Below are 26691 nucleotides of genomic sequence, written 5' to 3' on the forward strand. Positions count from 1 at the left end.
CACATAAGGCTCTTCTCAGGCTTTTTTCAATCTGAAAAGCCGAAGACCCAGAGACACGACCATCATCACTGAGATAAATGAATTTCTACTTTAACTGCATACATGTAAAATTCTGATTGTTAAATAAATGGACTGCATTCATATAGCGCTTTTCCATCTGCATCAGACGCTCAAAGTGCTTTACAAATAATGCCTCACACTCACCCCGATGTGAGGGTGCTGCCATACAAGGTACTCACTACACACCGGGAGCAACTAGGGAATTAAAGACCTTGCCCAAGGGCCCTTAGTGATCTTCTGGGCAGGCTGGGATTTCAACCGAGGATCCTGGGGTCTCAAGCCCAATGCTTAACCACTAGACCATCACCTCCCCTAAAAATGGGAGGTGATGATGTTAAATGCTGAAGTAATACCTGGTCTTAAAGGGCCGGCACCAATGCCACAATCAGTCTGATGTTTAATGCTGATGTCAGGGGTTCTCTGCCTTCTCTACTTTAAAGCCCATCAATTCATACATCGAATAAGTCAAGGTCCATTAAATACAGATTTTTTTAATCCAATTATTTTGGCAAATCTATTCTACTAAAAATATGATAAGGGTATTAAGGGAATGCAGCAATTAAAAACAAACTGTAATCTGGATTGTGTTTTCACAATAGTATTTTTAAGTAAAACTAGCGCATTGCCATTGGGATCCACTGAGGATTTTCTTTCAGTCACACTGAAGTCAAGACACTAACCCACAGCCCAAGCAGACAGAAGATACCCGCAGTGTTCAGAAGTCAGAACCAACCAGTCCAGTCTGCAGTCAGGCAGACCAAGGAGGAAGATCAAACCACTTCCAAGTGTTAACCCTTGGTTCTTTGGGTCTGTCCTGGATCAATAACTCGGTAAGTAGAAAAGATACAATTTATTCAGTTTCAGGTGAAGTCAACCAAGCCAGATCTGAGATTCTCACCATCCCGAGGTCAGGCAGGAGCTTGTTCAGGAAAGAGACCCCGAACACAGTTTCCAGTAAGGTTTTTATAGACATCCATTGACATCATTCACGATAAAGAAGTGGTCCTCCAGTGTGTGTTTATATGATCAAAAAATGCCATCTCATGCTTAGGCCATGTGGCTAACTGGGTCAAACTTGAAAGACGTAACAACAGGGCCTTGGGTTGGCGAAACCACTGCCTGCTGTTGCATCTTTTCACATGATAAGATAATGAAAGATGCAAGCTTTTACAAGATGCACTTTCGGTGCAGATAAATAAGATTTTAACAACAACACAATAAAACTGTTCTTCCTTCATACTGACTTGAAAAAGGGAACATGACTTATACTCAACAAAAATATAAACGCAACACTTTTGGTTTTGCTCCCATTTTGTATGAGATGAACTCAAAGATCTAAAACTTTTTCCACATACACAATATCACCATTTCCCTCAAATATTGTTCACAAACCAGTCTAAATCTGTGATAGTGAGCACTTCTCCTTTGCTGAGATAATCCATCCCACCTCACAGGTGTGCCATATCAAGATGCTGATTAGACACCATGATTAGTGCACAGGTGTGCCTTAGACTGCCCACAATAAAAGGCCACTCTGAAAGGTGCAGTTTTATCACACAGCACAATGCCACAGATGTTGCAAGATTTGAGGGAGCGTGCAATTGGCATGCTGACAGCAGGAATGTCAACCAGAGCTGTTGCTCGTGTATTGAATGTTCATTTCTCTACCATAAGCCATCTCCAAAGGCGTTTCAGAGAATTTGGCAGTACATCCAACCAGCCTCACAACCGCAGACCACATGTAACCACACCAGCCCAGGACCTCCACATCCAGCATGTTCACCTCCAAGATCGTCTGAGACCAGCCACTCGGACAGCTGCTGAAACAATCGGTTTGCATAACCAAAGAATTTCTGCACAAACTGTCAGAAACCGTCTCAGGGAAGCTCATCTGCATGCTCGTCGTCCTCATCGGGGTCTCGACCTGACTCCAGTTCGTCGTCGTAACCGACTTGAGTGGGCAAATGCTCACAATCGCTGGCGTTTGGCACGTTGGAGAGGTGTTCTCTTCAACTCTATGCGAAGGAGATGTGTTGCACTGCATGAGGCAAATGGTGGTCACACCAGATACTGACTGGTATCCCCCCCAATAAAACAAAACTGCACCTTTCAGAGTGGACTTTTATTGTGGGCAGTCTAAGGCACACCTGTGCACTAATCATGGTGTCTAATCAGCATCTTGATATGGCACACCTGTGAGGTGGGATGGATTATCTCAGCAAAGGAGAAGTGCTCACTATCACAGATTTAGACTGGTTTGTGAACAATATTTGAGGGAAATGGTGATATTGTGTATGTGGAAAAAGTTTTAGATCTTTGAATTCATCTCATACAAAATGGGAGCAAAACCAAAAGTGTTGCGTTTATATTTTTGTTGAGTGTAAATACGGTGCATCCAGAAAGTATTCACAGCGCTGCAGTTTTTCAGCCTCATTCCAAAATGGATGAAATTCATTTATACCCCAAACTTTTACACACAATACCCCATAATGACAATGTGGAGAAAGCTTTGAAATTTTTGCAAATGTATTGAAAATAAAAAAAATAAGGAACCACATATACATAAGTATTCACAGCCTTTGCCATGAAGTTCAAAATTGAGCTCAGTTGCATCCTGTTTTCACTGATCATCCTTGAGATGTTTCTACAGATTATTTTGGAGTTTACCTGGGGTACATTCAGTTGTTTGGATGTGATTTGGAAAGGCACACACCTGTCTACATATAAGGTCCCACAGTTGACAGTTCATGTCAGAGCACAAACCAGACATGAAGTCAAAAGAATTGTCTGTAGAACTCCGAGACAGGATTGTCTTGAGGGACAAATCTGGGGAAGGGTACAGAAACATTTCTGCTGCTTTGAGCACAGTGGCCTCCATCAAAGAAAAAAGTTTGGATCCACCAGGACTCTTCCTAGAGCTGGCCACCCATCTAAACTGAGCGATGGGGAGAGAAGGGCCTTATTCAGGGAGGTGACCAAGAACCCAATGGCCACTCTGTCAGAGTTATGAGAATTTTCCAGAAGGACAACCATCTCTGTGGCAATCCACCAATCAGGCCTGTATGGCAAAGTGGCCAGACAGAAGCCACTCCTTAATAAAAGGCACATGGCAGCCTGCCTGGAGTTTGCCAAAAGGCATTTGAAGGACTCTCAGACCATGAGAAACAAAATTTTCTGGTCTGATGAAACCAGTGGTGGGCACAGCTAACCAAAAAGTTAGCTTTAATAACCGCTAATCCACGAACTGAAAAGTTAAATTTTTTCTAACAATAAACCGATAAACTGAGACTAAATTTAGCGGAAGCTACAGCTAACCTACTAACTTTCTACATCCTGACTGAGGGAAAACTTTATCTTTCAATTGCACTGTTTTTGTCTACGACAGAGGACAAAATGGATGGGCTGGGTCTCAGGAGGATATTGTCTCCGGTACACTGTCAGCTACTGACAAGCCAGTTTTGAGTTTAAGCACCGCCGATGCTTTTGAGTAGAACGAAAGGTGATCAGGAACCCCACACAAACAATGAGTCAGCATTCCTTTTTTTGTGTGCCCTGCTCACTGCTGTAAGGAAGGGAGGCAGACATCATGAAAAGCAAAGCAGGTTTGACTCGTGGTTTGCTTTAAAAACCAAGCTAATTCCTGGCGGTTTATTTATATTAACGTTAACTGTCATTTAACGTGCGTGTGTGCAGCAGCCGGGCAGCCAGGCCTCTTCTGCTGGGGTCAGGTTGAGCTCAGACAACTCCTCACAGCTGTCTGACTGCTGCAAAACACAACAGAGAAGAACTAATGTGATTTTAGGGTTTACAAATGTTTTGGACTGTTCAGCTTTACTTACTATGCCAGCAAATAAAACGTTAGCAGACTAAAAGTTAGCAAAACTAAATTTAGTGGAAGCTAATTGGTCCGCTGATGGTTTTTGAAGTTAGCTGAAAAGCTAATCTGATAATAAAAAAGTTAGCTTCGATAATTAGCCACTGGATGAGACAAAGATTGAACTCTTTGGTGTGAATGCCAGGCGTCATGTTTGGGGGAAACCAGGCACCATCCCTACAGTGAAGCATGGTGGTGATAGCACCAAGCTTTTCCAAGCTTTTTCAACAGCAAGAACAAGGGGAACTAGTCAGGATTGAGGGAAAGATGAATGCAACAATGTACAGAGACATCCTGGATGAAAACCTGCTCCATAGCGCTCCTGACCTCAAACTGGGGTGACAGTTCATCTTTCAGCAAGACAATGACCCTAAGCAGACAGCCAAGATATCAAAGGAGCGGCTTCAGAACAAATCTCTGAATGTCCTTGAGTGGCCCAGCCAGAGCCCAGACCTGACTGAACATCTCTGGAGAGATCTGAAAATGGCTGTGCAACGATGCTCCCCATCCAACCTGATGGCGCTTGAGAGGTGCTGCAAAGAGGAATGGAGAAAACTGGCCAAATATAGGTACACCAAGCTTGTGACATCATGTTCAAGAAGACTTCAGGCTGTAATTGCTGCCAAAGGTGCAAAGTATTGAGCAAAGGGTGCAAATACTTATGTACATGTGATTTCTTAGTTTTTTTATTTTTAATAAATTTGCAAAAAAACAAACACCCCCCCCCCGAAAAAAATACACACACACACACACACACACACACACACACACACACACACACACACACACACACACACACACACACACACACACACACACACACACACTCTCACTCACTCGACATCAAAATCAGAGACCAATTCATGACACCTTGATTATTATTGGTTTTTTTTTCCAAAAATAATGTAATCTTCAATGCTCAGCATTGAAAGGATTTTTGTTGTTGTGGCTGCACCATGTTACAAGAAAAGTGTTTTACAAAATAACCAAGGTACGTAAACAACAACAAAAAACAACGGAGAAAGAATACAACTAACATGAGTCGAAAATATTGTGCATGTGTGTTTTGTGAGAATTTGCAGCGCATGTTGTCAAACTGTTTTTCATTAGCACGTGCATGCAACAGCAGCTGCGGGTCACAAAATCGCGAAGAATTCCTCTCCCAAGATGGTGGACAGAAAATACCGTGTTAACAAACCTGACGCCCAATACTCAGCTCTAGGGTTCATACCCGGAAGAGTGACTACGAACGTTTACTCTTGGTAACAGCTAAGGTAAGTCTGGGCAAGAATTTGTTCATAACAGTAGTTTATGTTTCGTTACGGAATATTTTTGAAATATGTTTTGTTTGGTGGCAGAGTTTGAACAAATGATTTAATCTGGTTCGCGACAAGGTAAAGCTAACAGCTAATAGGTTAACCGAAACCGCTAAACTTCATTATTTTTTTAAGTATATATTCCATTTAATGATCTAACTACAGTAGCGACTCCTGCCTTTTGATATAGTTTGGATTGTTTGTTCAGTTGGATTGAGGGTTTGTTGTCTTTTATGTTTATTGCCAGTTAGGGTTGCCAACCGTCCCTTGAAAAACAGAATCGTCCCTTATTTGGAAATAAAAGTGTGCGTTCCGTATTGACCTGAAACGGGACGCAGTTTGTCCCGTATTTCTATGAGAATCAAAAAGTCTGTAAAATGTCAATGGAATTGACTGGCGCTTTATATGGAAACTTACGGTAAATTTGATCCCAGCCTCTCTCCTGCTCTTCACCAATGAGCTGACAGACACGAGTTGACGATACAGAATCACTCTTATCTCATTGGTCGAGGGACATCTGCTCGCAAGAAGATACCGACGTCATGAGCCGACGATGGTCGTCGGACGACCATAGCAGCATGGCTGATACCGACACAGACACCGACACTGCAGATATGCCTACGAACAGCAATGTCTGTAACGTCGTTACTCCTTCTCGAAAAAAAAACAAAACAAAAAAGAAAGCAAAAATACATGGGCAAATGGGAAAAGGTGCGCGACAACAGCTATAAGTATTGTAAGTATTGTTTACTTTTTCAGACTTTCACTGTTACATTATTTTGCTTTTTTTTTGTTAATTTATACACTTTTATAACAATAACACGACAGAGAAAGATTTATTTTTAAAGACATTTTTTTATACTTTGAAGCAGGACAGGATGCTCATATTGAAATTGTAAGTGAAAATTTATTTTGCACTAAAAATAAATTGCTAAATAATAATTTGTTTTCTGCATGTTCATATCATAACAAATGCATGTGTGCATCTTCTTAAATTCAGGGTCAAGTCAATAGTCAAATGGTTAAAAATCGTTTCACACACACGCTGGGAAGGGTGAAGGCAATGGTCAGTTGGCCGGTCCATGGAAATAGAGACTGGAATGGACGTCACGTGACTAGCGGCGTGCCCCACGGCGGCCATTACTGAGGGTGGAGAGAGACCTTGATCCTGTTAAACAGAAGCGATATGAGGAGAAAAAAGGCAGCCAGTGCTTCACCATCAACTGCACAAACCACAAAATCAAATTCTCCAATGCTAAAATGAACTGTACAAGAGCCTTAATGTAATTATGTAAAACAAATGTCTATTTTAAAGTCGTTATGCTGCAGTTTAATGTCAGTATACTGAGACTATAACTCAACGCCATAATTTCTTTTAATTAAGCTGCGTTCACATGCGGAAACAAAAATGTTTAAATATATTTATGTATATATACTTGCAGCTGTTGTTTAATATGATATGTACATGGTGGTCACAGGAGGCATTTAAATTTGAACAGTGTGGTTGGAGGGGATGGAGGAGGTACTTTTTACCCTGACTGAGGGTCAAAAGTCATAAATTCTGAATGGCTTTATATCTACATGTAATAAAATGTTAGTAAAAATCATATATATGTTGTTGTCATTAAAAGTCTAGCAGTAATATTACAGTGGAAAAAGCAGCAAGATAAATGAGCACAATGGCAAGGCATACTTCAGATGAATATTTTAATACATAAGGATTGTTTATCCAGACATGTATGTGTTCGTTAGACCTTTTAATTAGCATGAATGAGTCTGTTGCTCTATAAAAAAGCCCTCCGTAAAGTTAGGACATCTTTCTACTCATCACTAATTGAAGAAAATAAGAACAACCCCAGGTTTCTTTTCAGCACTGTAGCCAGGCTGACAAAGAGTCAGAGCTCTATTGAGCTGAGTATTCCATTAACTTTAACTAGTAATGACTTCACGACTTTCTTTGCTAACAAAATTTTAACTATTAGAGAAAAAATTACTCATAACCATCCCAAAGACGTATCGTTATCTTTGGCTGCTTTCAGTGATGCCGGTATTTGGTTAGACTATTTCTCTCAGATTGTTCTGTCTGAGTTATTTTCATTAGTTACTTCATCCAAACCATCAACATGTTTATTAGACCCCATTCCTACCAGGCTGCTCAAGGAAGCCCTACCATTATTTAATGCTTCGATCTTAAATATGATCAATCTATCTTTGTTAGTTGGCTATGTACCACAGGCTTTTAAGGTGGCAGTAATTAAACCATTACTTAAAAAGCCATCACTTGACCCAGCTATCTTAGCTAATTATAGGCCAATCTCCAACCTTCCTTTTTTCTCAAAAATTCTTGAAAGGGTAGTTGTAAAACAGCTAACTGATCATCTGCAGAGGAATGGTCTATTTGAAGTTTCAGTCAGGTTTTAGAATTCATCATAGTACAGAAACAGCATTAGTGAAGGTTACAAATGATCTTCTTATGGCCTCGGACAGTGGACTCATCTCTGTGCTTGTTCTGTTAGACCTCAGTGCTGCTTTTGATACTGTTGACCATAAAATTTTATTACAGAGATTAGAGCATGCCATAGGTATTAAAGGCACTGCGCTGCGGTGGTTTGAATCATATTTGTCTAATAGATTACAATTTGTTCATGTAAATGGGGAATCTTCTTCACAGACTAAAGTTAATTATGGAGTTCCACAAGGTTCTGTGCTAGGACCAATTTTATTCACTTTATACATGCTTCCCTTAGGCAGTATTATTAGACGGTATTGCTTAAATTTTCATTGTTACGCAGATGATACCCAGCTTTATCTATCCATGAAGCCAGAGGACACACACCAATTAGGTAAACTGCAGGATTGTCTTACAGACATAAAGACATGGATGACCTCTAATTTCCTGCTTTTAAACTCAGATAAAACTGAAGTTATTGTACTTGGCCCCACAAATCTTAGAAACATGGTGTCTAACCAGATCCTTACTCTGGATGGCATTACCCTGACCTCTAGTAATACTGAGAAATCTTGGAGTCATTTTTGATCAGGATATGTCATTCAAAGCGCATATTAAACAAATATGTAGGACTGCTTTTTTGCATTTACGCAATATCTCTAAAATCAGAAAGGTCTTGTCTCAGAGTGATGCTGAAAAACTAATTCATGCATTTATTTCCTCTAGGCTGGACTATTGTAATTCATTATTATCAGGTTGTCCTAAAAGTTCCCTAAAAAGCCTTCAGTTAATTCAAAATGCTGCAGCTAGAGTACTGACGGGGACTAGAAGGAGAGAGCATATCTCACCCATATTGGCCTCTCTTCATTGGCTTCCTGTTAATTCTAGAATAGAATTTAAAATTCTTCTTCTTACTTATAAGGTTTTGAATAATCAGGTCCCATCTTATCTTAGGGACCTCGTAGTACCATATCACCCCAATAGAGCGCTTCGCTCTCAGACTGCAGGCTTACTTGTAGTTCCTAGGGTTTGTAAGAGTAGAATGGGAGGCAGAGCCTTCAGCTTTCAGGCTCCTCTCCTGTGGAACCAGCTCCCAATTCAGATCAGGGAGACAGACACCCTCTCTACTTTTAAGATTAGGCTTAAAACTTTCCTTTTTGCTAAAGCTTATAGTTAGGGCTGGATCAGGTGACCCTGAACCATCCCTTAGTTATGCTGCTATAGACGTAGACTGCTGGGGGGTTCCCATGATGCACTGTTTCTTTCTCTTTTTGCTCTGTATGCACCACTCTGCATTTAATCATTAGTGATCGATCTCTGCTCCCCTCCACAGCATGTCTTTTTCCTGGTTCTCTCCCTCAGCCCCAACCAGTCCCAGCAGAAGACTGCCCCTCCCTGAGCCTGGTTCTGCTGGAGGTTTCTTCCTGTTAAAAGGGAGTTTTTCCTTCCCACTGTAGCCAAGTGCTTGCTCACAGGGGGTCGTTTTGACCGTTGGGGTTTTACATAATTATTGTATGGCCTTGCCTTACAATATAAAGCGCCTTGGGGCAACTGTTTGTTGTGATTTGGCGCTATATAAAAAAATTGATTGATTGATTGATTGATTGAATACAACTTACAAGCGTCATTTATAAAAATCCATCGAGAATTATGATGACAGGGAAAAAAAAATCACAGTAAATGAACAGAATGGAATATTTTCCACAAATTTCCACACTTTACATAAAACATTTTTTTCTACCTAGACATGTATGGGTTCATTAGAAAGAGCAATGAAAGGGCTTTAAAAACAAGCCTACTTTGATTAAAATCTGTTAACAAATAGCGACAATAGAGCGAGAAAAGCAGCACAGTTTGTCGTAATTTCCCCAAATTTCTGCATTTTACATAAAAGTTTTTTTTTTAACCCACACATGCATAGGTGCATTGGAAAGAGCTTTCAAAGGGCTTTGAAACAAGCCTACATTTATTAAAATCCATTAAGAAATAGTGACGCTAGTGCAAAAAAAGCGGTCAGTTTATTATTGATGAGCTGCACATTTCCACCCTTAGTAATGGCGCCTTCCTGTCCTGAGCGACGCTAATAGATAGAGGCGCGCATGTCCATTCCAGTCTATATTTCCATGGGCCAATCAGCCCTGCCAGTGAGGTGTCCCTTATTTATTTTTCAGAGAGTTGGCAACCCTATTGCCAGTAGGCTAGTTTTGTGTTTTAACTGAATATCTATCTGTCTATCTAGGTGTTTTATTTTCTTAATGTTTCTTTGTTTATATGTCATTGTGGTGTAATACAGGCCTTTTGTCTCTGGTCTTGGGTTTCTTTTAAAACTTAATTTCCAAAGTGTCATCTTTGTCTCATTAAATATTTGATGTTTCTAATGGACACAATCTCAAGTTTGCTACATGAGGTTTTGTGATATTTCGTTTTTCAATTTGTTAACAAGATTTGAATTGCAGCATTACAGGTGAAATTAAAGATATTTATCAATAAAAGCCACATTTTGTCAGGTTACAGCTTCTCAAATATTATTTTTATCTTTGTTTTGTAAATTTAATTTATAATTAAAGTCACAGATTTACAAGGACAAAATCAGAAAACAGTGAGGTATTCTCAGTGACAATTTTTTTTTTTTTTCCTTATTAATCTGAGTATTTTTTTTTCTTGCAAATTTATGAAATTCACAAATTCATGGTTTTTAAATCTCAGAGAATAGTCAATCAATCAATCAATTTTATTTATATAGCGCCAAATCACAACAAACAGTTGCCCCAAGGCGCTTTATATTGTAAGGCAAGGCCATACAATAATTACGTAAAAACCCCAACGGTCAAAATGACCCCCTGTGAGCAAGCACTTGGCGACAGTGGGAAGGAAAAACTCCCTTTTAACAGGAAGAAACCTCCAGCAGAACCAGGCTCAGGGAGGGGCAGTCTTCTGCTGGGACTGGTTGGGGCTGAGGGAGAGAACCAGGAAAAAGACATGCTGTGGAGGGGAGCAGAGATCAATCACTAATGATTAAATGCAGAGTGGTGCATACAGAGCAAAAAGAGAAAGAAACAGTCAGTGCATCATGGGAACCCAGCAGTCTAAGTCTATAGCAGCATAACTAAGGGATGGTTCAGGGTCACCTGATCCAGCCCTAACTATAAGCTTTAGCAAAAAGGAAAGTTTTAAGCCTAATCTTAAAAGTAGAGAGGGTGTCTGTCTGTCTCCCTGATCCGAATTGGGAGCTGGTTCCACAGGAGAGGAGCCTGAAAGCTGAAGGCTCTGCCTCCCATTCTACTCTTACAAAGTAGTCGAGGATTCTTGTGTGTGTGTGTGTGTGTGTGTGTGTGTGTGTGTGTGTGTGTGTGTGTGTGTGTGTGTGTGTGTGTGTGTGTGTGTGTGTGTGTGTGTGTGTGTGTGTTCCCACAAATTTGTCAGGGAACATCCAAGTTTTTTTCTTGTAAATTAATTGGTTCAAGAAATTGTGGAAAGAAAAACCACAAAGTCTCACAGAATGTACCCTGCGATAGAAACTCTGATTTATGATACCAGATTAAAGGACTAAATCAAAAGCCCGATCAGCATTTTTAATCAGACTCTTTAACTCTGTTTCTGTCAGCCATCTGAATGCAGAGAGGTCACAAACCTGAGCTGGATCAGAATGGCATCTTACTTTGATGAACACGACTGTGAGCCCACCAACTCAGAGGAACAGTATCGTCAGAACGCACTACTTGAACTGGCCAGGTGAGCTCAAACATGGTTTGGAAGTCCTGTAATGTTCTGAGGTTTGCCATCATCAGTCAAAGTCTGTCTTTGTGTGCAGGTCGCTAATGCAGGGTTTGGACATCGTTGACTCAGGGGTATTTGACCTGTCAGACTGGGACCAGCGTCTTCCTCCTCCAGCTGCCAAAACTGCTGTTCAGACACTTTCTGTGGTCATTATTTCACCAAAACAAGCAGGTGAGAGAGACTGGGGTGTGGGTGGTTTTGTCAAATGGACTTAAAAATTAAGGCCATTAATTTAGTTAAACTGTTAAAATTGTTGTTCTATTATTAGCTGTGCTGTAATGTTTTATATTACTATTCTGACTTATCTTGCCCACCTCATTTACATACAGGTCTGTTAACATTCAAATAAGTCGAAGAAGGATCTGATTTCTTCAGGCTGCAAGTCTGATTCAATTCTTTCTAATGAATTGAACAGTTTTTATAATCGTTTTAATGTTCATGATTTTAAACAGGAGTTGTCTGTTTTTAGTAATGTCGTCTGTGAACAAAAGAAGCGTGTGCATGTTGAATCGGTCGTGGTCTTGAAACATCTTCGGGGAGTAAAGCACAGGAAAAAGTCCCATCCCCGATGGTGTTGGCGGTTGTATTCTGAAGAATTGTGCAGGACAGCTGGCAGTATATTCTGCTTTATTTTCAGGGGGTCCCTTGAGCTTTGTAAGGTACCTGATCTTTGGAAATCATCCACTATTGTATCTGTGCCAGAAGTGATTAATTAGTCATTCATTAATGACTTCAGACTTGTCCCCCTCACACCTTGACAAAATCATCAAGGGCGCATTAGTGGAAATGGTTCAGTCAAGCTTAGATCCATTTCCAGTTTGCCTGTCCGTCAGGACGAGGTGTTGACTAATTCATCTACCTCATGTACAGTTTAACTTCAATCTGTTGTCTGTCTCACACATCATTTTCTTTTTCTTTTTTCTCTTATTGCACATTCTAATCCAATTACATTTGTTCTGCAAATCTGATTGGTTAATTGTGTGAGATTTCAGACCATAAAAAATAGCGTTGACAGTGGCAAAATATTCATCCATTTCACATTTGATTCACATCTGACCGTGTTGCTACGCAAATATCAATAATGGCACTGTCAGATGAGAGCGAGAGAAACTAGTGCAGCGACAAAGATGCTGAAATGTGTGACTTTAATCTATCATACGAAAGTACTGATGTGGATTCTGATACAGAATTACTTAATGCAGTTGATGAGATGGAGAAATCTGGGGGTCTGCTCACAGAATTTCCAGTTTGGCACGGAGACGCTGTTGTTTTACTGTAAGCTTCACCAGTCGAATTACAACCCCAGTTCCAATTAATTTGGGACATTGTGTGAAATGTAAATATAAACAGAATACAATGATTTGCAAATCCTCTTCAACCTATATTCAATTGAATACACCACAAAGACAAGATATTTAATGTTCAAACTGATAGACTTTTAAATGGATACCTGCAACACATTTCAAAAAAGCTGGGACAGGGGCAACAAAAGACTTGGAAAGTTGAATGCTCAAAGAACATCTGTTTGGAACATTCTACAGGTGAACAGGTTAATGCTCCTTTTATACCCAATCATGACAGGTGAGTGTCATGATTGGATATAAAAGGAGCATCCCCAAAAGGCTCAGTCATTCACAAGCAAAGATGGGGCGAGGATCACCACTTTGTGAACAACTGCGTGAAAAAAATAGTCCAACAGTTTAAGAACAATGTTCAATTGCAAGAAATTTAGGGATTCCATCATCTACAGTCCATAATATAATCAGAAGATTCAGAGAATCTGGAGAACTTTCTACATGTAAGCGGCAATGCCGAAAACCAACATTGAATGCTCGTGACCTTCGATCCCTCAGGCGGCACTGCATTAAAAACCGACATCATTGTGTAAAGGATCTTACCGCGTGGGCTCAGGAACACTTCAGAAAACCATTGTCAGTTAACACAGTTCGTCGCTACATCTACTAGTGCAAGTTAAAACTCTACCATGCAAAGCAAAAGCCATACATCAACAACATCCAGAAACACCGCCGCCTTCTCTGGGCCCGAGCTCATTTGAAATGGACAGACGCAAAGTGGAAAAGTGCGCTGTGGTCTGATGAGTCCACGTTTCAAATTGTTTTTGGAAATCATGGACGTCGTGTCCTCCGGACAAAAGGGGAAAAAGACCATCCAGATTGTTACCAGCGCAGAGTTCAAAAGCCAGCATCTGTGATGGTATGGTGGTGTGTTAGTGCCCATGACATGGGCAACTTACACATCTGTGATGGCACCATCAATGCTGAAAGGTACATCCAGGCTTTGGAGCAACACATGCTGCCATCCAAGCAATGTCTTTTTCAGGGACATCCCTGCTTATTTCAGCAAGACTATGCCAAGCCACATTCTGCACGTGTTACAACAGCGTGTCTTCGTAGTAAAAGAGTGCAGGTACTAGACTGGCCTGCCTGCAGTCCAGACCTGTCACCCATTGAAAATGTGTGGCGCAAGAAGCGCAAAATACTACAATGGAGACCCTGGACTTTTGAACAACTGAAGTCGTACGTCGAGCAAGAATGGGAAAGAATTCCACCTACAAAGATTCAACAATTAGTGTCCTCAGTTCCCAAACGCTTATTGAGTGTTGTTAGAAGGAAAGGTGATGTAACACCGGACCCGGCGCCATGAGGGGGCGTTTGGGGGCGACGCCCCCTCACATCATCAACCTCGCCCCCTCGGATGTGAGAGTTATCAAAAATAAAAAGAAAAAAGAAAAAGAAATACTGGAAAATATAGCGCCTCGCAGTTTCGCAGAGTTTTTTAGTCCAATTTTGCATGCTTTTTTTTTTTTTTTTTTACAGCGCATTGTGCTCTGCGTCCTCATCAAGCAGGCCGGTGTTCTGTCGAGATGACGGGACACCTGTTGCGGCACCGCAAAGGGAGAGTATGCGCATTGTGTTCTGCGTGTCTGTTTATAGAGGGTTTTCAGTCACGTGACCGATTTGCTGCAGGACAGGTGCCATATCGATTCTGGATTACAAGGAGGCTGGCGCGTGATAGAAAAATGGAGAGAATGTTCGGTTATTACGATGCTTTAAATCCTCGAGATAAAGCTGTTTATCGTGATAGATATGTAGCAGTTGGTTCAGTGGATCCATATCTTATACCAGATAGTGACTTTAGTGGTGATGTAACGAACCAGCCGACAGTGTCACACTGCGATATTGTGAACTAGGAAGCTGCCGACCAGGTCAGCCTCGCCGGCCTCCTGCAGACCATCACAGCGGAGCTCTGAAAGCGGAGGTCGTCTTGAAGTCCTGAGCGATTTCTCTCACCAGGCGCTGGAAGGGCAGCTTGTGGATCAGCAGCTCAGTGCTCGAGGACCACAATGTAAATAAGCATCCGTATTGGAAGCGTTCTTGTGTTGTCCTCCGCAGTATTTTTATGTATTCTTATATAATTTTATTGCCAAATAAAATAAGATAAAATTCTGGGAACAGTGGATTTCTGGTAGCGGCGGATTTCTGTCAGCGCCACGGTACCGTGAGGCTTCTTCACACCGACGTTGACGCTTCTGCAATTGTTCGCCAAATGCACGTAGCGTATCACAGCGGCCACCGTGTTCATAATCCAGAATGGCCACGGGACACAAAATGATGTGACCGATACGTCACATGAAAACCCTCTATAAGAATCTTCTCGCCCAGAAGAAAAAAAAGCAGCAACAACTACCCATAACCGTGTTCTTCACTCGGAAAAAGACACCTGCAGCGAAGCCTTCAGTGAAGCGGCGGCACAACGAAGAGGCGCGATCAGAGGAACTGTGAAATACTGGTCAGTCACTATTAATAATTTCTTATGTGTCCAACCTCGTAGGTTGATTGTTAAAATTAAATTTGTTAGTTCTAAAAAGCCATCATAATTATTTATAGGAAAACGTTCTATTTTTATTTCTCAAATGTTTGGGCCTGAAAACAGGTTGGTCTTATTATTCTACTAAGGTTTGAACGTTGAGCGTGTTTACACACGAGAGAAAAGTGAGAAAATGTTAATGCCTGTTTGAGAAAAGTGTATAAAGTGTGTAGTGAGGGGTTTTACAGCCTTAAAACGTCTATAATAATTGTAAAAAATAACGCTGTCTACTTCGCGGATTTCGCCTATTGCGGGCTATATTTAGAACGTAACTCCCGCGATAAACGAGGGACCACTGTACATCTACATGAAAGGTTTATCTTTGACCCGTTGTGTGACTCTCATGCCCAATTGCGCTGTGTTTGCGCTTGTGATGGAGGGCTGTATGTGGGGTTAATCTACTGTCTCGTGTCGTTTCTCAGATCAGTTGGTTTGGTTTTGTGGTATGCAGGAGATCACTTGACCGAGGGTCTATATATGTTCAAATAATAAAAAAAAATACTGTCATCACTCTTTACTCTTAGTCAGTCTCTTACAACGGTGTAGCCTATGCTTTCTAGCAGCGCACCCAATTTATTACGCACGCTCAGAGGCACGTACCCTCCGGTGCACACATTTTTGGGGGGGCGTGACCCCGCCCCCTGTGATAAACTCATCACCCCCTTAATATTTTTTTTTCTGTCGCCGGGCCTGTGTAACACAGTGGTAAACATACCACTGTCCCAGCTTTTTTGAAAGGTGTTGCAGGCATCCATTTAAAAATGAGCAAATATTTGCACAAAAACAATAAAGTTTATCAGTTTGAACATTAAATATCTTGTCTTTGTGGTGTATTCAACTGAATATAGGTTGAAGAGGATTTGCAAATCATTGTATTCTGTTTTTATTTACATTTTACACAACATCCCAACTTCATTGGAATTGGGGTTGTACTTACAGAAAAAGAAACCATGGAATTGGATTAGAATGGGAATACCCCCCTTGTGTCTGATTTGTGGATATTAATGCTGTATTAGCCTCGCAAATATCCATTTTACCGGCTCCACTAACGCGTTGCCAGTAAAACTCCTTTTTAAAACTCTATTTGTGACCGTAGGATCCAGCATTAGCGTCCACAAATCATCAGACACAACAGGGTTATTCCCTAATTTTATTTTTTTCCACGTTTCATTTGCACATTTTATTACTGTGAATTATTCAGTGTTTAGTGTATATTTATACATGCTGTACAGAGAGAGTGCAGCTCAAACCGAAGTCATATTCCTTGTATTCTGTGGATACTTGGCAAATAAAGGCTATTCTGATGATGCTGTTGACACCCCACTGAACCTGATCTTGACACGTTCTAGAGGGTGCAAATTTGTTTAGTGTGGCTGGTGTGCGTAGATTTTTCTTCAGCTTTTAACTCCATCCAGTCCCACATTTTGGCAAGCAGGTTAAGTCGTACACATAACATTGAACCCCATCTGATCTGTTGGCTTCTTGATTTCTTGACCGTACATTCTAGCGTGTTAAAGTTAATGCCGCATTATTTGATCTTCTTGTCTTCTACCGGATCACCACAGGGGTGCATCCTTTCACCCCTCATTTGTTTTGTATACAGATGTTTATTTATGTTTTCTTGAGTCCGTCCTGACCTTCTCCCTGGTGTTCTGGCTGGGTCTGGGTATCCTAAAGAACAGAAACAAGCTTCAGAGTATGATTAATGTATGTAGCAAAATCGTGGACAGACCCTTAAGTGACCTGATAAGTTTATCTGATGTCAGTTCTTTGAAGATGGCTAGAAACATTTTGGCAGATTCAAGCTGTTCACTGTTCAGTTTCAGGCGCTTCTGCCAGGCAGGAGACATGCAGTGCCAAGATGCAGATCAAAAAGGTTTAGGAACATTTGATCACAGCTGCAAGAGACGTTTTAAACAAGATTATTTAATTAATTACTGATGACATACTTTTAAACTGTGTTTTTTATGACTAAATTTAATGTAAGTTTTATTTCCTTTTAGGGTTTTTTTTTTTTTCAAATTTGATGGATGTAATTGTGTATACACAATTACATTTATTTATACATTTTATTTTACAGTTCTTTGCTCTTTGAGGACAGTAATAATAATAAAACATTGACAGCATAATACCTACATAGATATGATGTTGAAAAAATAAGAGTTTAACAATGCCTTGACAGTGACAAATTATTAGTTTCATTAAGGCTATAGTCCCTTTTCTTTCTTTTTTTTTTTTTTGTACCATTTGTCATGAAGAGTTTTCTTTGGCATCACTATAATTTTGTTACATAGTATTCAAATACATTGGAGGGGTGGGGGTCAAGTGGTTAGTGCGCTTGGCTTTAATACGAAAAGATCCTGGTTCAAACCCCACCCCTGCCACCTTTCTCTGTGTCAGCAAGGGCATCTCGTGTAAAACTTGTGCCAGATCAACATACAGGTCCACCTTGGATCTGCTGTGGCGACTACAAGTGAAACCAAGGGAGCACCCGAAGGGACTTACTAGTATTCAAATATGTTATATTCACTTTATCTGGAAACTATTTAGGATTTTGACCCGTGTGTGTGATGCTGCATTCATAACGCCTGGAGTTTTGGTGTTCCATCCTCTAGCTCTGGGGAAAAATGCCTAAAATGCAGCATCTCACTGGAATTTTCACTCAAAACTTTGAGGAAATTGAGCAACCTGAGGTATCTGAGTTGACGTCATAGCCACGGCGGCCCCCTTTGCAGCTCCTGACACAACGTTACTAATGATGAAAATGTATTTTAAATATATAGTATAATAGCCAAATGGCCTCTGTGTGCATATGTGTGTATGGCTTCGATCACAGTGAAACCAGGGAGACCTGATATTTACCATTTGGTGTGCTTATGTATTTTGGATCGAGGATGAACGCTGCCAAAATGGAAAGTTGGTAGAACAAATATTTTTTGAGAAATTAGTGATTTTATCTAAAGGTGCGTTTACACATAAGCAAGACGCGTTACGAATGTCATTTTTCTGTCATTTGTGACACATTCCTGACATTCTTAATGTGACTTAACGCATCTGAATATGTTTCTTAATAGAGCATGTTGGTGCGTGATATTCTTGATATTCGTGGAGCATGTTTTTGCCTGTCAAAAAACCTTCCACGAATGTCACACACCATCCTCATTTCGTCTCACGTCGTGGAGGTCGCAACTGAGCGTACTGATCCGTCTTGATGAGTATTGATCCTTAATAGAACGTGACAACGTTCGTAGTGGTTCCTGTGATGGTTCTTGGAGCCCAAACTGTCACGCGTCATTACGAAGTGACATGGAAACTGTCGAGTTTTGACACGACTTGTAACGCGGTGTCACATTTCACTGCACGCCACGGTGAATCAGTTTTCTGTCACGTGCGTACAATTAAACTCGGCTCCAAATGTCGGTCCACAGTTCCTGCTGAAGCTCCTCAGGACGCTCCTGCAGGTGTTCCACCTGCTGTTGTAACCGATGAGCGGGAGAACGAGTCTGAACCTGAGGAGCGAGAGGAGACTCACGTGCAGCCAGACATCTCTGCACCTCCTCCAGTCCGAAGGAGGAAGAAGCGTGCACACAATTAAACTCTGCTGCACAACATTCAGTTTGATTGCTGACACCAAGTTGGCTAAAAGTCAAATTTCAGTGCTCTTCAGCGCGCTCCTGCAGGTGTTTCACCTGCTGCATGCGCCTGATGTTTGGGAAAATGCATGAGATGAGAGCCGCATGAAGCCACACATCTGGCGCTGTCCTCCTCCTCCTCTCTGCGCCACTCCATGGCACAGAGCCATGGAGAGGAGCCATTTGGCTCCTCTAGTGGGTAACTCAGACCACCATGTGGAGAATCAAATCAATTTTATTTATATAGGGCCAAATCACAGCAAACAGTTGCCCCAAGGCGCCTTATATTGTAAGGCAAAGCCATACAATAATTACGGAAAAACCCCAACGGTCAAAACGACCCCCTGTGAGCAAGCACTTGGCAACAGTGGAAAGGAAAAACTCCCTTTTAACAGGAAGAAACCTCCAGCAGAACCAGGCTCAGGGAGGGGCAGTCTTCTGCTGGGACTGGTTGGGGCTGAGGGAGAGAACCAGGAAAAAGACATGCTGTGGAGGGGAGCAGAGATCAATCACTAATGATTAAATGCAGAGTGGTGCATACAGAGCAAAAAGAGAAAGAAACACTCAGTGCATCATGGGAACCCCCCAGCAGTCTAAGTCTATAGCAGCATAACTAAGGGATGGTTCAGGGTCACCTGATCCAGCCCTAACTATAAGCTTTAGCAAAAGGGAAAGTTTTAAGCCTAATCTTAAAAGTACAGAGGGTGTCTGTCTCCCTGATCTGAATTGGGAGCTGGTTCCACAGGAGAGGAGCCTGAAAGCTGAAGGCTCTGCCTCCCATTCCACTCTTACAAACCCTAGGAACTACAAGTAAGCCTGCAGTCTGAGAGCAAAGCGCTCTATTGGAGTGATATGGTACTATGAGGTCCCTAAGATAAGATGGGACCTGATTATTCAAAACCTTGTAAGTAAGAAGAAGAATTTTAAATTCTATTCTAGAATTAACAGGAAGCCAATGAAGAGAGGCCAATATGGGTGAGATATGCTCTCTCCTTCTAGTCCCTGTTAGCACTCTAGCTGCAGCATTTTGAATTAACTGAAGGCTTTTCAGGGAACTTTTAGGACAACCTGATAATAATGAATTACAATAGTCCAGCCTAGAGGAAATAAATGCATGAATTAGTTTTTCAGCATCACTCTGAGACAAGACCTTTCTAATTTTAGAGATATTGTGCAAATGCAAAAAAGCAGTCCTACATATTTTCTTAATATGCGCATTGAAGGACATATCCTGATTAAAAATGACTCCAAGATTTCTCACAGTATTACTGGAGGTCAGGGTAATGCCATCCAGAGTAAGGATATGGTTAGACACCATGTTTCTAAGATTTGTGGGGCCGATTGGCGTAACAGGTGTCATTACTGCCGACGTGAATTACAATCTCACCAAATTTACGCTTAGCCTTAGCCAGCAGTTTCAAATTTCCTTCAGTGTCGCCTGCTCTGGCCCCCGGAAGACAATTGACTATGGTTGCTGGTGTCGCTAACTTCACATTTCTCAAAACAGAGTCGCCAATAACGAGTGGGGAAAAACGGTTAGAAATGTGAACGGGTTGGCGGTGTACATGGGGCTTCTGTTTAGGGCTACGCTTCCTCCTCACAGTCACCCAGTCGGCCTGCTTTCCCGGCTGCTCGGGATCTGCTGTTAGGGAACTAACGGCGGCTAAGCTACCTTGGTCTGCACCGACTACAGGGGCCTAGCTAGCTGTAGAATTTTCCACGGTGCAGAGCCGAGTCTCCAATTCGCCCAGCCTGGCCTCCAAAGCTACGAATAAGCTACACTTACTGCAAGTACCATTACTGCTAAAGGAGGCCGAGGAATAACTAAACATTTCACACCCAGAGCAGAAAAGTGCAGGAGAGACAGGAGAAGCCGCCATGCTAAATTGGCTAAGAGCTAGTAGCTGCCCTAAGCTAGCGGATTCCTAAAAACACACAAAGTGAATAATATGTAAATAATTTAGAGGTGATTCAGCAGAGGGAGTGCTTTAGTTAAGGCACATGAAGAATACACTGTGAAACAAATCGTTATCTAGTTAACTAGATCAATGTAACTACGCAGATTAAACAGCTAACAGATACAGCAAAACACCGCTGTGCTCTGGAACAGGAAGTGATACAGTACCGCAGTGAGAGCCAACCACCAGTAGAGGCAAAAAAAACAATTTTTTGCCAACCCACACAAGAACACACAAGATTTTGTGAACAAGATCAAGGACCTGCAGCTGGAGGCAGATGAAACTATGGTGTCATTTGATGTGACATCGTTGTTCACCTGCATCCCCACCGCTGAGGCCATCTCAGCTGTGAGGCAGAGACTGCTGGAGGATGTGTCTCTACCTGAAAGGACCAAACTCACACCAGACCACATCTGCCAACTCTTGGACATCTGTCTTAACACCACGTATTTCCTGTTTAGGGGGAATTACTACAGGCAGATCCATGGTTGTGCGATGGGGTCTCCGGTATCCCCCATTGTGGCCAATCTGTACATGGAGCGGGTGGAGAAGACAGCCCTGACGTTGTTCACAGGCATCTCTCCCAGTCACTGGTTCAGATATGTCGATGACACATGGGTTAAAATCAAGCAACAGGAGGTCAAGGACTTTACAGAACACATCAATTCGGTGGATTCCAATATCAAGTTCACACGTGAGGATGCCAGAAACAACCATTTAGCCTTCTTGGACTGTGATGTTAAGATTGGAGAGAACAGGCAGCTCCAGACAGAGGTTTACAGAAAACCCACTCACACTGACCAATATCTGCTCTTTGGCTCAAACCACCCCCTTGAACACAAGCTCGGGGTGATCAGGACGCTTCAACACAGAGGCCTACAGGTGCCCACAACTGCAGAGGGAAGGGCTAAAGAACAACAACTTGTACGGAAAGCCCTCACAGTATGTGGGTACTCACGATGGTCCCTGGACAAAGTGCAGAAGTCCCAGAAAACAAAGAGACCAGATAGACAGGAGACAGAGACAAGAAGAAGAGTGTCTCTCCCTTATTTAGCAGGAGTAGGGGAAAAACTACAGAGGATCTTCAGACAGCACAAAATCCCAGTTTACTTTAAACCAGTCAACACCTTGAGACAGAAATTAGTTCACCCTAAGGACAGGATCCCTAGTTACAAACAGAGCAATGTAGTGTATTATATCAGATGTCAGGAAAACTGTAATGAACACTACATAGGTGAGACTAAGCAACCTTTAAACAAGAGGCTATACCAGCACCGCAGAGAGGTCACCAGTGGACCTCAGTCTGCAGTTCATCTCCACCTGAAAGACACTAACCACACATTTGAGGACAAGGAAGTTAAAATCTTAGCCAGAGAGAAGAAATGGTTTGAGAGAGGTGTCAAGGAGGCATTCTTTGTAAAACAGTTGAAACCCAGCCTTAACTGGGGGGGCGGGTCTCAGACACGCTTTGTCCCCTGTTTACAATGGGGTACTCAGGTCAAAGCAGTTTCAGTCTTTTGTTCATGGTAATGAGTCATTCACATCATCAGGAGAGTCATCAGGGGAGGCTTCCATCCCATCATTAGGAGAGTGCTAACTAGAGCACAATAGGTGCTAATTAGAGCTATTGTTTAGTCACTAGCCTATAGCAGTCGGCCTCTCGGTAGGAGGGGTCTGGTTAGGTTAAAAACTCCAGCTTTTGTTGGCTTCTGGTTTAGTCTTCTCTACAAGAGTCAAGACAGAAGTCAGACTACCAGAGCAAGAATTTTAGCTGAGGAAGCTTCTGTGATTTGAAGCGAAACGTCCTCACGTCAAGCAACCCAGTCCAGTCGAAGATTCAAGCTTCTCTACCATGGCACAGAGCCCCACTATGCATGCAGTCACAAAGTTCTTCTGAAAAACTGGAGCGATCTGAATTTGGTTGGATGAATATGGGTGGGTGTGTGTGGAGACAATTCACCTCATTCACAACGTGACAGAACTTAACGATGCTTAACGTAACAGCGTGGAACACTATTCTTGACCGTGCGTAATGGTTCCTGATAATTCTCCGGCAACATGTGCCATTAATTGTATCGTGTGGTAACAGGTTGCAGCAGTTCCTGAGGACACCTGACGCCTCTGCCCCGAATCATCACATTCGTGATCAGCGGCCAAGAATGTGTACTTCGTGGTATTCGTGACTTGTCGTTGTTATGTGTAAACGCAGCATAACCAGTAAATAGTGGACATTGTGCTGCAATGCACCATGGAAGTTCAGGTTTTGGGGTTTAAAATGTTATTGTGGTTCATGCTGAATTAATAGTGTTGTTAGTGGTATTGATTTATTGTGGTTTTGTAGTTCCATTGGTTTAGTCAGTTTGGTTAAGTGGACTTAAGTGTCATGCTCCCGTGTAGTGCTTTTAATGTCTTCCGCAACAGTCTCTGTGAAATTAAAAGCACCTCCTTACAGCAGAATGCAGTAAAGACAAAATGCTCTGCGTGCGTGCATGCTTGCAGTTTTGATCACACACAAACTGGGAACAGCTGACATTTGCCGTCTGGTATGCTTATGTATTTTGGGTCAAGGAAAAACAGCGCCAAAACCGAACATTTATAGGATATATTTATAGGACTAATATTTTTAGAGAAGCCACATATATTAGCTAACAACAATGGACATTGATATTTGCATTCTGGACTCGCACATCAATCCAGCAGGGGGCGGTAAATCATCTACATATTAAAAGCATGAGTGCATGCGTGCATTTAGTAAGTTCAGTGTAAGTATATAATATCATTGTAAATATGTTAAAAATACATGGATGACACAAGAAAGTGAAAACATTTATTTTCATTGTGGTCATTTTAAAAATCAAATAACAAAATAGAAGAAAGAATAAAATAATAATACTGCGAATAATAACAATGGTGTGTATATGATAACAAGAACCTAAACAATTTATAAATACATTAAGACAGTAAATTAACATTTAAAAAAAATATGTAATTAACACAAAATAAAACGGTCGAGTTCTAAAAACTGTTGCGAGCTAAGCTTCTAAAAACATTCTGGACTCACACACCATTCCAACTTATAGAAACTTTGCACAATTTATTACCCTTCAAAATGTTAATTACCTATTTTATAAACACTCCGTAATCTAGAGCCCATGGATTTGCACGGGCAACACACTAGTAAATTTTTAAGAAGAGATTTATGTTGTATTCACATTCTGTGTACAGTTAGTTACCAGCACAATACATCATCAAAAACATCTTTGGCAATTTCATTTAGCTCAAAATATAACGCTAGGCAGGCTACCTTGCTAGCTCTAGCTCTACTGTGGTATAGTAGTTGACTCAAATTACCGAGGTCATCTCATAATTGCACTTTTCCGGAATTACGTGGTTATGTTGGGTCTTTCTAAACTTCTTGAGGGTTCTGAATGTAGCATAAATACAGAAACAAGGTGCCAGTATGCACTTTTTGTAGTGATGTCATAGATGAAATGGGCAATTTTAAAACCTTTAAACGGCATAGAGAGTAAACCTGGTCTGCATTACCATCAAAGACTTGAAAGAAAAATGGTAGAAATTTAATTACATTTGAAAGAAGCAACAAGTATGTGCTTATCATAAACACTGTGCTCCAGCCAACCTGCATTAGATTTTTCTTTTGTTTTTCTTACAGTACTGCAAGTAGCCAAAATTGGTATGTGTAAACTGCATCCAATGGCAGTTATTTTAAACCTCATTTTAAACAAAATTACTGTATTTGGCACAGAGTCCCCTTAAAATCAATACCAGAAATAAAATTAGGTGTAATTTTGCATTATACCACAGAAATGAAAGGACTTAACCAAAAAGGTCTACACCTAGATGATTATTGTTGCACTGATAAGAAGCGCTGTCTTTGTTTGATGCATTTTAACCAATAGAAAAATGAGAATTTGCATTTTGGAAATTAACTTCCATGAAATTATCTAGAAGTTTACTCTGTAGCAACCGAATAAAACTGAAGCCGCTCTTTGGACTGGTGATGAAACTTCTTGAAGACCAAAAAGCAGTGTAATTAGTATAAATTCCTGGATATCTCCTGCCCCATGACCCCATTTAGATTGGCATCAATTTCTTGAGGCCCTGTTTGGCCCCCTCGTCACTGCAGCTACACTCATACGAGTATACAACATTGCTTCAGTTCATAAAGTATTTCTGAATATCTTTGAAAGTCAATGTAAGAAATTACCTCCAAAATGACACCTTCATTATTCATGAACAAACTTAAAAACATGTATAACAAACACTTTGTGTTATCCCAGATATTTCTTAAGAAATGTTCTGTAGATATTGGCAATTTTTCAAGTCATTTGTACAAATACTTGCAGGTGCTCGTCAAAGCCAGCGGGATGCACTTGGCCACATGCTAACTTATTTGTTTAGCTTTTCTTGTGCTCCAAATCTCGTGTGTCAATGAATATAACGCCTGAAGAGAGTATGGTTTCTTCCCACTGGGCAACTATGTCGATGTGTGTCATCGCAGACAAAGGTCTCAAGTGTCCTGTGTGTTTGCTGGAATTCGAGGAGCAGGAGACAGTTCGAGAAATGCCGTGCAAACACCTTTTCCACTCCGGATGCATCCTGCCCTGGTTAGGCAAGGTAACCATTACCGGTGTTCATTCTACATCAGACTGCCTCAGGCTGCCACTGCGATCATTTCCTTTCCTTAAATCACAGACTAATTCCTGTCCACTGTGCAGACTTGAATTACCGACTGACAATCCAGAGTACGAGGAGTTTAAAAAAGACAAGGTGAGTAAGCAAGAAGTGGACAGATTCTTTTTAGGAGATGGGGTCAATCCCAGACTTGGAGGTTTTGTTGTTTTCATATCCTGCAGGAGAGGAGGAAGCAGCGGGAGCACAGACTGGAGGATCTACATGGAGCCATGTACACGTGATAGACAGCACGTGACTCGATGGTGAACTTTGACCTTTTAAAACATGCAGGATTAGGAAAAACTTAAAATGTGTCTCTCAGGCTGTACAAATGCCTTTTGGCCCCCTGTAGGTAATATGAATACATTTAAACAAGTGTGCTTTCGGACTGTTCTCCAACGAACATGAATTATTTATGTAATATTTGAAGCCCCCCCCCATATGCAATTTGTTTAAAGATGTCAAGGATGTTGATACATTCTGTAAGCGGGAGTTTTCCCATTTTCCCCTCAGTGGTTTCAGTTTCTTTTACATTACGTAGTGACACAGCTGCCACTTGTGCACACTGCAGCAGTCTGGGAATGAAAACAGTTTCCTCTTTGAGAAATGGTTCAGGCTCCAGTTTGGGGGCAGATGCATAAAACTTCATGGACCTTTCACAGTTAAATATTTGTGCACAAAAGCAGAAATATGCACAGCGCTAAAGCTATATGTTTGCATGGTTTTGTCATTACAACAATCATTCCCACGTGATCAGACTGTGGACACGCCCCCTTTTCATGCACATTCATTCACTGGTTTCTTCATGATTGTAACATCTGCTGCAGTTTTTGTTTCTAGCACTAAAGGGCTGATTTACTAAGATCTTATGGCCCTGTCCCACTGGCGTTTAGGATTTGCACATGAAATGAGGAGACAAAAGCTGAACGTCCGCAACAAAGGTGGGCGGAAATGACAAATGTCCCGGGGTGGATCAGCGAATACATGAGGAAGAAAAGCGGATATAACAGGGAACAGAAGCGAAGGTGACCACGGAGGCACC

The 26691-nt window shown here is 41.4% G+C and overlaps 1 protein-coding gene across 2 annotated transcripts; it reads left to right on the forward strand.

Moving 5' to 3' along the window:
* Positions 1 to 5101: 5101 nt before the first annotated feature.
* On the forward strand, positions 5102 to 26008 carry rnf181 (ring finger protein 181). Of its 2 annotated transcripts, none has more exons than XM_034171061.1 (6): positions 5102 to 5208; positions 11304 to 11431; positions 11511 to 11647; positions 25477 to 25592; positions 25671 to 25745; positions 25832 to 26008. In XM_034171061.1, the coding sequence occupies exons 2-6, from the start codon at positions 11346 to 11348 to the stop codon at positions 25889 to 25891; spliced, it is 474 nt and encodes a 157-aa protein (XP_034026952.1). In that variant the 5' UTR covers positions 5102 to 5208; positions 11304 to 11345; the 3' UTR covers positions 25892 to 26008. The 2 variants fall into 2 exon arrangements, with proteins under 2 accessions (XP_034026952.1, XP_034026953.1); XM_034171062.1 differs by having other exon boundaries at positions 5190 to 5208; positions 11336 to 11431.
* The last annotated feature ends 683 nt before the right edge of the window (positions 26009 to 26691 follow it).

The sequence above is a fragment of the Thalassophryne amazonica genome, chromosome 5 (genome assembly GCF_902500255.1).
Source record: "Thalassophryne amazonica chromosome 5, fThaAma1.1, whole genome shotgun sequence".
In the NCBI taxonomy this organism is placed as follows: Eukaryota; Metazoa; Chordata; class Actinopteri; order Batrachoidiformes; family Batrachoididae; genus Thalassophryne; species Thalassophryne amazonica.

What these genes read in the sequence shown, in the direction of transcription:
- rnf181 (XM_034171061.1), top strand. Translation starts at nt 11,346, where the DNA reads ATGGCATCTTACTTTGATGAACACGACTGTGAGCCCACCAACTCAGAG. An exon ending in GCACTACTTGAACTGGCCAG is followed by an intron (nt 11,432 to 11,510) that starts GTGAGCTCAAAC and finishes CTTTGTGTGCAG; the next exon opens with GTCGCTAATGCAGGGTTTGG. An exon ending in TATTTCACCAAAACAAGCAG is followed by an intron (nt 11,648 to 25,476) that starts GTGAGAGAGACT and finishes GTGTCATCGCAG; the next exon opens with ACAAAGGTCTCAAGTGTCCT.